At 34.4% G+C, this 16,257-nt stretch overlaps 1 protein-coding gene across 1 annotated transcript; it reads left to right on the forward strand.

The window, feature by feature from the left end:
- Nucleotides 1-1,281: 1,281 nt before the first annotated feature.
- Nucleotides 1,282-11,297, forward strand: LOC133334705 (transmembrane protein 120 homolog). Its single transcript, XM_061543067.1, has 8 exons — nt 1,282-1,381; nt 1,484-1,602; nt 7,076-7,205; nt 7,293-7,432; nt 9,941-10,158; nt 10,228-10,454; nt 10,526-10,678; nt 11,187-11,297. The coding sequence occupies exons 1-8, from the start codon at nt 1,310-1,312 to the stop codon at nt 11,295-11,297; spliced, it is 1,170 nt and encodes a 389-aa protein (XP_061399051.1). The 5' UTR covers nt 1,282-1,309.
- Nucleotides 11,298-16,257: the final 4,960 nt, after the last annotated feature.

Raw genomic sequence — 16,257 nt, forward strand, 5'->3', positions numbered from 1 at the left:
AAAACAAAATTGCTTGTTTTCGTATATCTGTCCAACGGAGCGGGAAGGCGGATGATTGTCCGTCCATTATATGCATACACTTTGTATACGAGCTGGCAGACAGTGTTGTTGTTATTGTATGTTTTTTTTTTGCAAATCGTCGTCCGTCAAACGAATGCGACGACGTCAGCAGAAGTAAAACAACGACGGCAGCGGCGCGAGCAGCTGCAGCAACAACACACGTAGAAGGTACATTTTTTGACATTCGTTTAACGTAACCCCAATCATCAGCCAGCGACGAGCCAGTCAGTCGGCGAATCGGGCATTTAGTTTGTTAAAGTATTTTGCTGGAGAAGAATAACAGCAGCAGCAACAAGGCGGCCTAGGGGAAGAATCCATTGCCCGTAAATTACTGGTGGATTGACATGGACTAAAAGTTGCGGATTTGATAGATTTAAATAATTTACAAAGGTATGGAGGTGGTGGACGATCGAGAACGACAGACAATTCGAGATTGACTAATGCTGTCTAGGTAGTTGTTGACCCCCAGAGTCAATGTCGAACTACCTTGTTTCGTTGTTTTTGCTGTTTATAGCAAATCTAAAAAAATAAATTTACGTTTTATTAAATGAGAGTAGTGAGTGCATCACCCCAGTAATGGGGGAAGTATCGCTCTCTGAAATATAAAATATTTCCATTGGATATCTAATATTTTTATTTTCATTTCTTTTTCCCGTTTTCCCCATATATTTTTACCTCCACCTACAATGTGTGCCCCGCGCCACATCATATTAATCTCCACTTCGATAACACACAACAAAATGATGAAACAACGGATAAAAACAAAAACAACTGAACACATGGCATGCCTTTATTTGTTGTCATTGCTGTTTCGTGGAAACCCCTCTAATTTTGGAATGCCGACGAACGACCGACAACAAAAGGATATTCTGTTCTTTCGATTTTTTGGAAAGACAACAGCAGGTGATATTAAATTTTAACTCATTATAACAACACAAGAAGTGTTGAAGTGCGTGTGTGGTGTCTGCAGAAAGCTTTGGTCGAGGAAAGTTCAAGAACCTCTCATCAAGTTGGCCATCATTAAAATAACAATAAAAAAGAAACAAACCGGTGAAGCATATATGAGCCACCAAATGTGGATTTGAATAGTTTTTGTTTCAATTATTTGGCATTGTACCGAACTGCATTGACCAAACCTGGAACAACGTCTTTTTTCTTACGTTTTGTTAGAAACCCCCCAAAAACAATCCAACATTTTCGCCTTGTTGGCAAAGACAATAGAAAACGACCATAACAACAGCAACACAAAATGGCCAAAAATAATATTGACACCCTAGTCAGTGAATGGGATGAACTCAATCGTGAGTTTCAAGATCTAGAGGTGAGTTGTGGTACAATTCCATTTATTCGGAATTCAAATACGACCTACTCCCGAACAACTTTGGCTAACCAATTATGTCTCTCCCCCTCTTCTTTCTTATAGGAATGCAATCGTAAATATATTGAACTATTGGAACAGCTACATTCCCACCAACACAAATGTTTCAATGAAATCAAACATCAGCGATATCGCATGAATCAAATCAGCGCATCTCTAAGACAGTAAGTAACAGCAATGCGTGTTTGTGTGTGTGTTTATGTGAATTTTAAATACGTATCGCCGCCAATATTTTGAAATTTGGACTTTAAATTAAGATAAAGTGATTATATGATGTTTCGGTTATCGTAAAGATATGCGAAAACAAGGCTAGGGTACTAAAGGTTTTACACAAACCGGTTGCCTAGTAGCTGGCTAATATACTACTTAACGTAGTATGAATGAAGTGTGTTGTCAATACAAAAAATAAACATTCAAAAAGTTCGCAGTGGGGTCTTGTGTATAGATCAAATGTTTGTTTAGCTGACATAGTTCGCAAAAACTGAAAACCATGCTAAAATTGTATGCGGGATTAATGACATTGATTGTGATATTTAAGTCATGTCATGGTGCTTATGATGACGAAACAAAAACTTCCTGGGTAACTAATTCAGCTTTGGCAAATATTGATTGATTGATTGAGGACTTCTGATAATGTGTTCAATGTTAGCATCTAATGGGCATAGATGACAGTATTTGGCTAAGTAAATTTCGTACTGTATATTATAAATATTTTTTTATATATTTTCGATTTAACGTATTTTCAGAATGTTACAACTTACTGAAGTATCCAATGCATAAATAATTACGTTTTGGTTACGACGTTACGAATATTAAACCAAATCATGATCTCCCGGGGTAGGCCAACATTTCCTTAACAATCGACCCGAAGCTCAAAAAGCGATTAAAATTATCAACAATGCATGTGAGGTTATGCATGCAACTTTTGCGTGGATGGTACCAGAAAGGGTGGATCGATGGGTCCAACCTTCGAACTTTATTTGAGTTAAAAAAAAAAAAAATATTATGATAGAAGACACAGTCTGGCTCAAATTGGACTTTATATCTGCCTAATATTGGATTTATAAATATTGAAAATGTGGGCCCTTTGTGGGGGAGAAATCAGAAAGAGTGGGCTGATGGGGTCCCATCTTCGGACTTTATATAGGATTGCTAAAATTAATAGCTTTTGCAAAGTTTGTTTCATTTCTGATAGTCCGTTTGCATGATAATATAAAATCAATAATCTTCGAAGTTTTGGCCATTTTGTGAGGCAGGTACCAGAAGGAGTGGACCCCATCTTCGAACTATAAGTTTGGAAGAACGGTGTATAAAATCTGGATTAAATCTGTTATTCCTTTCGAGCGTTATCATGCGCACCAGCCGGCCAGACAGGGGAACCGACGGACATTTGGAAATCAGCTCTAAATTATCTGTAACGGATTTGGCCCAATGAAACGAGGTATATAACAAAAAGGTGTATATACCCTGCATTAACCATAAGTCTGAGGTTATAACAACTTAAAATTGTCAACATATCTCCCTGACTAAATATTGTTCTCATCATTCCTGGAAATTTTATTTTAACCAGTAAAGTACTAAAAACCGCGATAATCTTTTAAACATACCTATGCATAATTACAGACAATTGGGTTATCAAAACATAGATTTCTGGCATGAGGGCTGGACAAGGAATATTATTTTATTTATGTTAAATTATATTTCAAAAAATTTCAAGTGTATTTGGATAATTTCATAAAATTTTCTTAACCCTATAATTTCCACTTTGATAATGGGACATTGTTCCGTACTTAGTGCAATATGTTTCCCCTCGATTACTCTGGCACATTCTTTTATTTCTAGTCTAGTATTTATATATAGCCGCCTATCAGTCTATCAAAAAGTCCAATTATAGTTTCATAAGGGGTCTCAAAATCATTCCACATCTTATCTGAATAAATTTGAAAATTTGTTTTCAACAACTGCATGCATAAACATGGGACATTCTATAACCAAACAAATTGTGTTTGGTTGGAAAATAGTTTTCTATTTTTAGACTGAATACATTTATATTGAGGGAAGATTGCTGCAGATGACGACGGAATTTTTTTAACCTTGAACCTGAGAAAATTTCAAAATTATCACGTTCTCATAAATCTGGCAGCAAAAAAAAATTGGGAAGCTATGCATGAACTATACATACATACGACGTATATAAATGTTTATGACAAAGATGCTGATTCCAAGTGAATTTTCCCCTGGTGGAAATCAATAGTGTGCTTGTTTTGTTGACGTAGAAACCCAAGCAAAATGAATCAGTAGTAGCAGCAGATGCAAAATGAAAATATTAAATTTATTGAATCACCAGCACGAAAGGAAACTATTTTGAAAAATATTAGTAATATCAAGAAACAAAAGCAGCCAATTATTAATACAATGTATGAATGTTATGGCATACACAATAAGCGAAAGAGACTAAAAGAAGGTGAGATCGTCAATGTATAAAAAACTATTCATTAATAAAATTAGAATCAGATTAGATTTGTATCATCGCCCCAAACACCGATTAAGTATGTAAAATAATTTTAATTTAATTAGAATTAGATTAGATTTACCTCCCACACCATATATGCAAACTTTCCACCAAAATCATTTGCACCCTCCGTGACACTCAAATATCATTAACATTACTAATACCTTTTAAAATATTTATTTTGGCACCTGAGGATTTCTTGTTGCTATTTCTGAAAATTTCTTGTTCATAGATATATCTACGGACTTTGAAACATTACTGCCAATGTTTTCTTTTCTGTTTAATTTGCTGACACTTTGATAAATAATAAAAAAACACATTATATCAGCAATTGTATATTGATTAATATACCCATACATGTATTCTTATCAAAATTCTTGTCGATGAACACTAGAAAAGAATTGTTTTTGCATTTTCATTTATGGATAACAAATTTTTTTTTTTTTTTTTTTTTTTTTGCCATTCATTATGGCTATTGGATACCAAGCATAATTTTCTTCAAAGATATTTTTATTTTTTATTTTTTTTTTAATTGGCATTTTGTAATAATTTTTTATTGCTTAGCCGGTGTTTGACCACCACTAATAACTAATTACCAAGTATAAATCGTTATCTTGAATTATTGTTAAATAATAATAATAAAACACAAAAAAAGCAACAGGAAAAATAGAAACGAAAAACAAAACAAATCCAATGTTCAAATTTCAAAAGTGGAAAAAGTTTTGTTGTTTTATTCAAAAACGTGCACAAGTTCACATCACCAAATATATTATTTTCAGTTGTTGCAATAACTACAAATGCAAGTGCATTCTAGTTCGTGTGTGTGATTTGTATCCACATTTGGAAATATAGTTCTATCTGGTTTACGTCCCGTAAAATACAATTGAAATCTCCAAGAGGAAGCGTTGCGTAGATTTTTGTATTATTATTACTTATTTTTTTGGTTAAGAGCTTAACTCGAGTGATTTGATATGGAAATATTAGACACATCTCTATTCCTAATAAAGTGGAGTAATTAATTTCTTTTTGATTCGCAAATGAAATCTGATTATGATGAAACTTGGCCAAATTTGCTGCAGTCAATTTCGAAAATAAGACCGAATCCTTACGGACATTCTCTCAAAAACCTCTTTTTCCTTTTCTGATGGCTAGTTGTGGGGAAATGCTGTTGTAATACCACATATTTTACGAAATCCATGTTGATGATGGGTTACTGGAAAACTGTTTCTCATTGATGGGAGATGTAGCGTTTCAAGTGTGAAATCGACCTCTATTCACATCTACTAGCATCCTTGCCACCCCATTTACTTTTCCAGGCTTTAGGAACTATGTGGGATACTAACGACAAAATTGCAACAATTGCATCTGCAACACCTTCCTTCGCAAATTATGGGGGTACCTCCAAGACTGGGAGGATGCTTTTTCCGATGTAATAAATTCCATTTCGCTTCCTTTTGCGCTCGCATGCTAGCATGTTGACTTCAAGAGTAAGTTCTCTCACCATTTGGTCTTCACGGGTCGCACAACGAAGCTTCTGTCGTTTACTGGCCTATACTGTTACCTCTTCTGGGAAATTGGTCTTACTTTGGGTATTTTTCCGACATTCTTCTCAGCTCTCCGCCAATCGGAGGAGATGAAAAGCTCTCTGAAGCGGCGATTAAAAAACTCTGGTAAAAAGTTGCCAATCAGCATTCAGGAAAGTGTGACGTTCGTACCTTTCTGGCAGATAGATGCCGTAACACATGGTAGACATCCTTAAGTATCAGACTGTCGGTTGCAAACTTCGGAAATTGTTCGGATTTATCTCACATAGGAGGACTATGAAGTATTTTTACAAACTTGACATAGGGTATTGGAACTTATATCGTAGACTCGATTGTAGGCTGATACATGATTTTTTGAGCATTTTTGTTCATGTAACATGTTATTAGCTTAGATTTCGAATCCACTGCACACTTCGAAATATTCGGCGGAGACCATATAAGCCACAATAAAAATCTTAATGTGCAAAATTATCCTTTGATTTTTAGTAAATAATATGCATATAACGACACCGCCATATTTTCGGTATATTAAGGCAGCTTTCAGCGTTACGAACCGAAGTGACTCGATTTGGCATTCGGGTTCTAGGAGGGTGAAAACATATAAAACATATTTGCAGAAAACGGTTTTGGCCCATATTTTGACACATCCTCCATATACACAGCTACCCATTTCAATAAGTTTATTATTCAACCGAACTGGCTATTCCGGTTTCATAGAGATTTAGAAACTTCGGAAAAATTTTTGCAATGAAAAGGAAAACCGTAGTGATACTATATTCCCAGCATATATATGCGAAGCATTTCGCCGTTGGTTAAGCGGCTCATCAGGCATGTTGGGTAATGTGGCTTACAAATGTCGTTGCTTGATATGCTGTATTTATGTTAAATGTTGTTGCGAAATTGTGCATCTACGTATTAAATTCAACCAGTTCGGACATTTGGCATCACACCAGAACATCTCTTTTCAGAGAAAAAAATTTAAAAGCAAAGTCACTCTTCTCTCGCAAAGAGTATGATGTTGTTCAGTAAATACCCTTCTGTGAAATGTTATAATGCAAAAAGTGTTGACAAAAACGATAGCATATTTTCGAATTTTTGTTACCAATACAATTTAATAATAATATACAATTTTAAATTATAAATAATTAACCTTAGAAAATAAATATTATTTTTTTATATTTATAATTGTTTTTTTATTGTGCAATAACCATGACCTTTGCAATCATTCCTCCAATCGATCGCGCACTTGTTAAAGGCGGCGGCCCCCATTAAAGTAGATACGACCAATGCCATATATTTTTAGTGCAACTATTAAATTACCTATTTTAAAAAAGAAATGTATAATTATAGTGATAACATTTTGTATATATATAATCACTCATACATATATAATATATGTATATGTGTAGATGTTTTCTGGAAACCGATTAAGAATACATTGCTAACTTTTTTGCAATATGACTTTTTTGGACAATTAAAAAAAAAACATTGACTAATATGTATCAATAACTAATTTTAAAAATAAAAATAATAAATTACTTATTCAATATCTATTTGTTTCTATTTATTTTGTTTCTACAGATTTAGAAATACCCAATCAGAAGAGGAAAAACAAAAAGTTGCCGAACTTCAAAAAAATACTCTTAAACGTAAAGCACAATTGCATGAAATTGAACAGTCATTACCCACAAAATCTGGACGTTATCTAAGGGTAAGCGAACTCAATCGAGAGTGTAATTAATCAAATTCTAGGAATACAATTTTAAATAACTTTTATTATTTATTATTATTTTTTTAGATAATTCTTGGTGATGTAAATGTTTCGATATTGAACAGAAATGACAAAGTCCGTTACAAAGATGAATATGAAAAATTCAAATTGATACTCAATGTCATTGGACTGTTATTGGCATTTTTAAATTTAATATTTAATTACAGGTGAGTTGGGACAAACAAGAATTGTGTAATTGGAATGATGTGCAAAAAAATTGGCAACTTATGATTAGATATTCAACTGAGAAGTTTTAAAACTATTATGACAATGACAGTCTAGCATTAGAGAAATTTAGAACCCTTTCAGCATCCATCCCAAGATTTATTTTTGTATTAGACAATCTCCGAAGTTACAAGATTCAGTTTTAAAGCAGTTTAAAAGCTTGACGTGCAATGACTCCACATGTTTAAATTTGTATTATCAGAATCGGTTTTAGGCTAGTTACCTGGTACCATACGCACCTGTTTAACAGCACGTAGTCTGAAATTGGAAACAGGGGAGCCAGGAGCTATAACATTAACAGTGCTCAACACATGGAAGACTGTAATGATGTTCAGATTCCCACCAAGCCACCGCTAAGACAAATTCATCTTATTTAAGGCCGGTTATCTAACAAGGTGTGTAGATGTAGCCATACATTGGTACATCCTCGTCATTGAATTTTGAACAGTTTTACCCTCATCCAGACACGTCACGTGGAATCTTCATGATGATTCACATGGAGTTCATCTGAGGAGCATGCATGTAATGCTACTGAAGTGAACAAACGCAGCGTATAGGGCAACCCTGCAAACAGTAGGAACACGTAATGCGGGAGAGAATTATCAAGAGAAAAGAAGAGAGGAGAAACGTATTTTCAAATCGAGTCGGATTGAAGTCCGGAAATTTTACCAATTTCCAGGCACATCTTCCAGTAGGAATGAATAAGGAAACCTGGTGATACATACAGACTGCGTGTTGAGGACCTGGAAGAAGCATTTTTAATGCTTCTGGTATCAAATAGTAACGGTGAAAAGGATAACCCAGAACCATTTAAAGATGTAGTCAGAAGAGCAATTAATCGGCTGAAGAATAATAAAGCAACAGGTGTCGATGGAATATCAGCCGAAATATTCAAGACGGGTGGTCAGACGCTGATCCGGTGCATGCACCAATTGATTATTACAATTTGGATAGAGGAATGCATGCCCAATTATTGGAACATCAGCATCCTGTTTCCCTGGTACAAAACAGGAGGCAAGGCGATATGTGCCAAGTATAGAGGAATTAGTCTTCTTCTCATCCCATATATAGTGTTATCCAGCATGTTGTGTGAACGACTGAAGCCGATAGTCAATGATATTATTGGATCGTTTCAACGCGGCTTCAGATCTGGCAAATCCACTATAAACCAGATTTTCACACTTTTCCATTTTCACAGAAATCCATCGAAACATTCCACCTATTCGTCGACTACAAAGCCGCATTCAACAGCCCAATTCGCTCAGAGTGGCGAAATAAATACGGCTATGCAGGATAACTTTAAGTGGCACAAGATCAGCAGTTAAAACCTGAAAGGTCCTCCCGCACCCCTACAATACCGAACGAGGATTCAGACAAGGTGACATTTTGACGTGTGACCTTTTTAACATCCTGCTGAAAAAGGTCGTACGAGATGCAAATGGAGTCCCTACGCCGACTACATCGATATATTGTTTGACGTGTGACCTTTTTAACATCCTGCTGAAAAAGGTCGTACGAGATGCAAATGGAGTCCCTACGCCGACTACATCGATATATTGGGTTGAACATCGAATGTGGTATCAGCCACCTTTGAACGAATTGAGAAGGAGTCTACCAAATTGGGACTGTCAGTAAATGGCGAGAAGACCAAGCTGATAGTATCAACGCGCAAATGTCCAGTAGGCACGGACCAACCAATTCAAAAACAAGGCCACCTCTCGCCAGACCAAACTCACACTCTACAAGACGCTGATACTACCGGTGTTGTTGTATGGATCTGAAGCATGGGTACTTACGCAAGCAGATGAGATAGCTCTTGGAGTGTTTAGAGAGAAAAATTCTCCTTAAGATATATGAGCCGATCTACATCTACTTTGAATATCGCCGTCGAATGAGCCGTAAATTGTATTCTCGTACATTGACATAATCAGACGTGTCGAGCTGCAGCGACTACGTTGACTATGCCAATTTTTGAGAATGGGCATAAAAAAGGGAGCCAACTGGTGCTTCACACAGAAGAGGAAGGCCATGAATTCGATGGAAAGATCAAGAGGAAGACATATCGGAACAGGGTCCTTCAAATTGGAAAATTTGGACACAAGAACCACGCTCCTGGAAATTTTTTTCTAAGTTCGCAAAACGTTCTGTCGCAAGCCAGCTACATATACATTCTATTTTTACCTTGTTACTGAACTAAAATTATAAATTGAGATTGGAGGCCATGACCAAATTAAACTAAAAAACACAATGTCCTTGTAATTAATACTTGTTCGTACACAAGGATATTTTAATATGTTAATGACCTTCATCGTAGTATCGTCTAGCTGTAAAAATATTTCAAATGTTAATCTTCTTTACACACGCAAATTATCCACATCATTTCCTTCCTACCCTGCATACATTTTCTGCAACTAAAAATTACATCACATTTGCTTTGATTTTCTTAACAGGGCTTTGGAATTATCATATATATTCTTATTGGTTTGGTATTATTGTACATTGACTATTCGCGAATCGATATTAAAAGTAAATGGCTCACGTATTAAGGGCTGGTGGCGGGCCCACCACTTTATTTCGACAGTGGCAGCTGGTGTATTATTGGTGTGGCCACAAGGAGAACATTGGCAGCTATTCCGTAACCAATTTATGTACTTTAATGCATATATCAGTAAGTAACACAATGTAACTACTTTGTTTAATATGATTTTAACATAATATTCCGACACATTTGTTTTAGGTATTGTCCAATATCTCCAATTTGGTTACCAAAAGGGTCTATTGTATCGTCTAAAGGCATTGGGTGAACGTCATAATATGGATATTACCATTGAAGGTTTCCATTCGTGGATGTGGCGTGGACTGAGTTTTCTATTGCCCTTTCTCTTTATTGGTTATGCCTTCCAGGCCTATAATGCATGGACATTGTATAAATTGTCATTCAATCCACCAGATGCACCATGGCATGTATGTTAAACGAACTTCTATTAATAGGTTGGTTATACTATTAATTGATTCTTGATTTATTTTGTTTTCAGGTCTCGGTTATGAGCGGTTTGTTCACATTATTGTTTATTGGTAACATGACAACAACATTGTTGGTGGTACCCGAAAAGATTCGTGAACGTGCCAAGGAACGTTATCGTCTATTGAGTATGGGCAAATCGATGAAATTGAGAAAACAAATGAAGGTACGTTGACAAAATGCTTAAAGAAAAAATATTGGGTTTGGAGCAGAGTAACAGAAAAAAGAGGTTAAGAGAGGTTATGTAAACTATCATCTATATTGTGGTCAAAGGAATAAATTGTATTTATGGAATATAGTATGGGAATGAATGAGGAATCTATCACAATAAATCATCGAGCATAGAGCTATTCCCTAAACTATTCAACCAGTTCTCGTTTTGGATTGTTGTCCAACATTTTCACAAACACAACTATCTCCGAATGATGAAATCCCATGTCACCCCTCATTATATTTTATTTATATCGGAGTTGAGACTGCTGTGGATTCCCGTACTGAAATTGACCTCACTATTTGCCACATTCTTCTCGCCTTTACCTTTTCATTAGACCACGACAGCTCCCCTATGTTCAGCGTTGAGTTATCCACTTATATTCCTCAAAATAAAATTTTTTCATTCGTCTTCTCTAATATTTTTTATTAAATATGTATTTCATTTTTTTCTCTCATTACAGAATAGCATGAGTGAATCCGATGTTTCAGCACAAACTAGCCCAGCATCATCACCCGTGACAGAAAATTCCAGCAAACCAATAAATTCTCAAGAGGATAAAAAAGACAACTAGTGATATTTGAGGCTCCAAAGGAAACCCAATAGAACCCCGCTTTTATGAAGGTAGACTCAATTGAGAGGCTGCACTTCATCAAAGTCGATAATTTTAAAGACCGATGAAATATTTATGAATTTCTAGTATAGAAACTAACCTACCGAAAAACACTAGCAACAACAATTTCAGGGCAAAATCAACAACAACAACAAAAAGAAAACAAACTCAATATCATAGACCATCTAAAACAAATCAAACACGACTTTTTTCTTATTTCTTGAGAGAAAGCAGATAGCCGGAACCCTCACACTTGAAGGTTGGATATGCCTCTGGACAAATGGAAGCTCTAAAGAAATGTTCCTTCTACCATCTATTTTAATTTATTTATGTTTGTTATTTTTCGCTTTAAGTCAGCTCAGGAATAGCCCATTCCACCAATATACACACTCAACAAAAACAACAAATCCTGAATTGTGTCCTTTGCATTTTTTCATGGGCAATTCTACTTTATTTTTTGAAATGTTCGTCATTTCATTCTTACCTCTTTTCGTTTGAATTAGTTAGCATGATTATTCTAATTTTTAATTGTATTGTTTGTATTATTATTTTTCCATTACAAAAAACAACAACTGTTAGCATTTAATTAAACTAAATTGTTTCATTTGTTAAGGTTATATTTTTTATTAATTAAAAAAATATTTTGAAACCAAATGCCACCCCCCTCATTATCCCCACTTTACAAATAACAATGTAATCCCCCCTTAGAATAATAAACGAGTATTTTGTTTGTATGTATTTCCGTTTTTTGGATTCTTAAGAACACAAAAACAACAATGGATTTTGGGAAAATATCCTTAAGAATTACAACAACAATTTTAAAATAATTTATAAATATCTCCATGTGATTGATAAAAAAATAATATAGAAACCAAAACATAAAATGGAATAAAGAAAGAAGTTTCAGAAAACAGTGTTTGTTTATTTTACTTTTATGGATAGATATTCAATATGGTCAGATAATAAAAATACGACATTTTAGTACTAAAAAGGAAATATTTTAATGAAACCGTTCTCAAAGGCATAAAACGAGCATAGCATAGCTGTACACCTAATGTCAGTGTTTTTACTCTTCTTCCACAGCGTATTTCTGAAGTAAAGCTGAATCTCTGAAATCGATGCATCAAATGGGAGAAGGTACCAAAATTAGCGGACCGGTGGGTAATATCTTCGTACATGATCAAGAATTGACAAAAATACTACGATGTGCAGAGTTTGGATTAATTCAAAGATCAATTCGGATTCTCAATTAGCTTCATATAAGATTTACTAATTTTGTACTGTTGTGGTCCACCACACCAGAAGGTGAATGTGTGATTAAAACAATAATCAGATTGATTCCACATTTCCCATTGATTATTTCAACGTTTAAATATAAATACATTGTTTCCATTTCATTGTATTAGTCATCGCCAATGATTTTTGCTGGCTTTTCTCTAGGGGAAATTCAAAATTATAATCTTTCTTGCATTAATTACTTCATAGTTGGTTGATAACATTATTCTCTTCATTCCGATTATGCTTATTAATTGTGAACAGCTGCATAACGTAGAACATAATTTATTATATTAATAATATACATACAAATGTACATACAGAGCTTCTGTAGATTGCATAGGAAATTCCCAGTAGTAATAAAGTATATTACAATGATACAAATTATTAGTTCACTGAAATTGGATTTGTTACTGCACCACGGTATTTTTATGAGGCAATAATTGGAATATTTCATAAGGAATGTTCGAAAAAAAAACAAATAATTATGTAATAATTATGTAAAGATATCTATATATATAAAAGAGCTTAGTGTTAAGTGAGTGAGTGACTGACTGACAGATCATCGCCCAGACGAAACGGCTAAAGTTAGAAGCTTGAAATTTTGAGTGTGGGTTGTTGTTGGTGTTTAGGCGTGAGATAAGGCTGGGTTTTTGGAGATTCGTACTAGAAGGGTACGAAAAGTACTAAAATGTACGAAATATGGTACCCTTTGTATTAGGCGAACGGGAAGAGCTAGAATTCTGAAATTTGGAATGTGGGTCACTGATGGAAAGTTAGAAAGATGTACAAAAGGGGTTTTTGGAAATTCGACCTATAAGTGTACTAAAAGTACTAAATGTAGTTCTAATTCTACATATATTGAACATATATAGCTAAAATCTTGAAATTTTATATATGAAATTTGGAAGTAAGATTACAGTTGAAATTCGCATTTATATGTACGAAAAGTACTAAACGGAACTAAATTTGGTACAATTTGGATTTGGGTGAATGGAGAGATCTGGAAACCTAAAATTTGGAATAGTGGTTGCTGTTGGTATATAGAATTGAGATATGGAAGCATAGTACTTATGTGTACTAAATGGTTCTATATTTGGCACAACTTAATTATGTGTGAACGGATAGAGCTGGACTCCAGAATTTTCGAATTAAAAATACTATTGGAGTGTACAAAAAAAAGTACTAACTGGTACCAAATGGTTTACAAATTGTTGAACAATTGTGTGAATGGATAGGGCCGAGATCCTGAAATTATGAATTAATATAACAGTTTGAATGCAGGATTGAGATATGTGGGTAGTTTTGAAAATTCGTAATACGTGTACTAAATGGTACTAAATTTGGTACAATATAGATTTGAGTGAACGGTTAGAGATGGAAAACTTAAAATTGGAATGAAAAATTACAGATTTAAGGTAGTATTGGAATTATGTACTTATGGATACGAGAAGCACAAAATGGTACTAAATATGTTACAATTTGTTTTGTGTGAGCGGGAATCATAAAATTTTGAATTAAAATTAAGGATTGGATTGTAGGATGAGACATGGAGTTAGTTTTAAAAATGCGTAATTATGTGTACTAAATGGTACTAAGTTTAGTACAATTCAGATTTGAATAAAAGGATAGAGATGGAAAACGTATATTTAAAAACCAGTAAGGAAAGTAGTAAAGTCGGACTGTATGATACCCTTCACCACTTTGGGTATATTCTACATATGTATCCGAAAAGACGTCGCCTTTTTTAAGGAATTTTGACATGAAATCGAACGAACTTAAATATGTGATTTTAATGTCTTTCTGGAACCTATGCTAAATTTCATTTCATTTGGGCAAGTTTAGAGTCGTTTGCGCTCAGTGGGACAGATTTGTGTAAATCGATTTAAAGCCAACTTGACAAACTCTATTCGGTATGCTGCACTGTTTAAAATTTAATCTCAATCAGACACCTATTGATTATGTGGTATACAATAAACATAAATAATTCGAAATTATATATGGAAGCTACGATATATCTATGCCAATAAAAAAATTAGCAAAGACTTTGGTGCACAATTTACCTAAAATCGGGTGAAACTATATATGGAAGCTATATCTAAATCTGCACCGATTTTCACAAAACTTAGCATACGCCATTCTAGATTTAATTCAATACGCTATGCCACAATTCGTACAAATCAAATGATTTTCAGAGACTTTGGTGCATAAATCGACTCAGAAAGTGAGTCTATGCATATTCTCAAAAGGAACCATTGGTCTATCTCGATTATTTTTGCCTGTTACAAATATATGCACAAAGACATAATACCCTGTACCACAGTGTTGTGAAGGGTATAATAAAATTACTGTTAGAATACAGGATTGAGACAGTGTTGGAAATTCGAACTCATAAGTACTAAATATGGTACAATTTGGATCTATATGAACGGATAGGGCTGGGATCCTGAAATTTGTCATTAAAAATAAAGTTTTGGAGTGTGAAATTGAGAAGTTTTAGAACCTCCTACTAACGTCTACGAAAAGTAATAAATGATACTAAATTTGATACAATTTGGATGCTGGTGAACGGATAGAGCTGGGATATTTAAATGTGCACTTAATGCCATGTACAGACGAGCGTTGTTCGCTCTCTCATTCGTTGTTCGACCCTTAATTATGAAGTAATTACTTAGTTCCCCATACAAAATTGTCTGAGCGAACACCGACTTTTGTACGTTGTTCAATTCGAATCACTCTCTGAATCACCAAGAATTTTGTCCCATCTCTAACAATTGAGAGAATTTATCGAAAATAAATTAATTTTGACAGCATGAAAAAATTTTTAAATTTTTCAAACTTTTTCAGTAAAATTGAAAATGATGAATGAAAAGTAACCAACATTCTAATTTTTATATATTCAGAAGGATGTAAATTTTGTTGTCTACATAATGCAATATGCATTTCTTTCCCCTTGGTTCTAATTAGCGTACAAAACGAGAAACAAAAGCTGGGAAACCCAAACAAAAATTCTCAAATTTTTTAAATGTGACATTTGAGTTGAGAAAATATAAAAACTTATTGAAAACAACAATATTTTCAGAAAAAATGGAAAACATGAATTAAAAGTAGAGAGATAGGGGTTGATATTATAGTCAGGAGAAAGAGAATTATTTTTTCTATTTAGATCCATATGTGATTCACGCAAATATGTTACAATTTTGGTGTAAAACAAGAAACAAAAAGTTTGAAATAAAAAACTCTGATGACATGAATTAAGAATAGTGCTGTATGAACGGGTTAATTCATGTACGTAATTCTGAGAGCGAACTACGTTGTTCGAATGCCCGTCAGAACATGGCATAAGGTTATTATTGGAGTGCATGACTGAGGTAGTTTTGGAAATTCGTACTTATGGGTACGAAAAGCACAAAATTTGGTACAATGTGGACTTGAGTGAACGGTTAGAACTCGAATTCGGAAAGCTGCCACTTAGGTTACTGTGGGAGTGTATGAAAAGTACAGAATTGTACCAAATCTGGTACAATTTGGAGAACAGACAGAGCTGAAATTCTTAAATTTGAACTTACGATTGCTATTTTAAAGCAGGTCTCATGAAAAAGCACTGGCGCTATTTGTAGATGTTGGACATATCAAGTACACATGG

The sequence above is a fragment of the Musca vetustissima genome, unplaced genomic scaffold (genome assembly GCF_032173495.1).
Source record: "Musca vetustissima isolate MV318-11 ecotype Yass unplaced genomic scaffold, APGP_CSIRO_Mvet_v1 utg91773, whole genome shotgun sequence".
Classification (NCBI taxonomy): Eukaryota; Metazoa; Arthropoda; class Insecta; order Diptera; family Muscidae; genus Musca; species Musca vetustissima.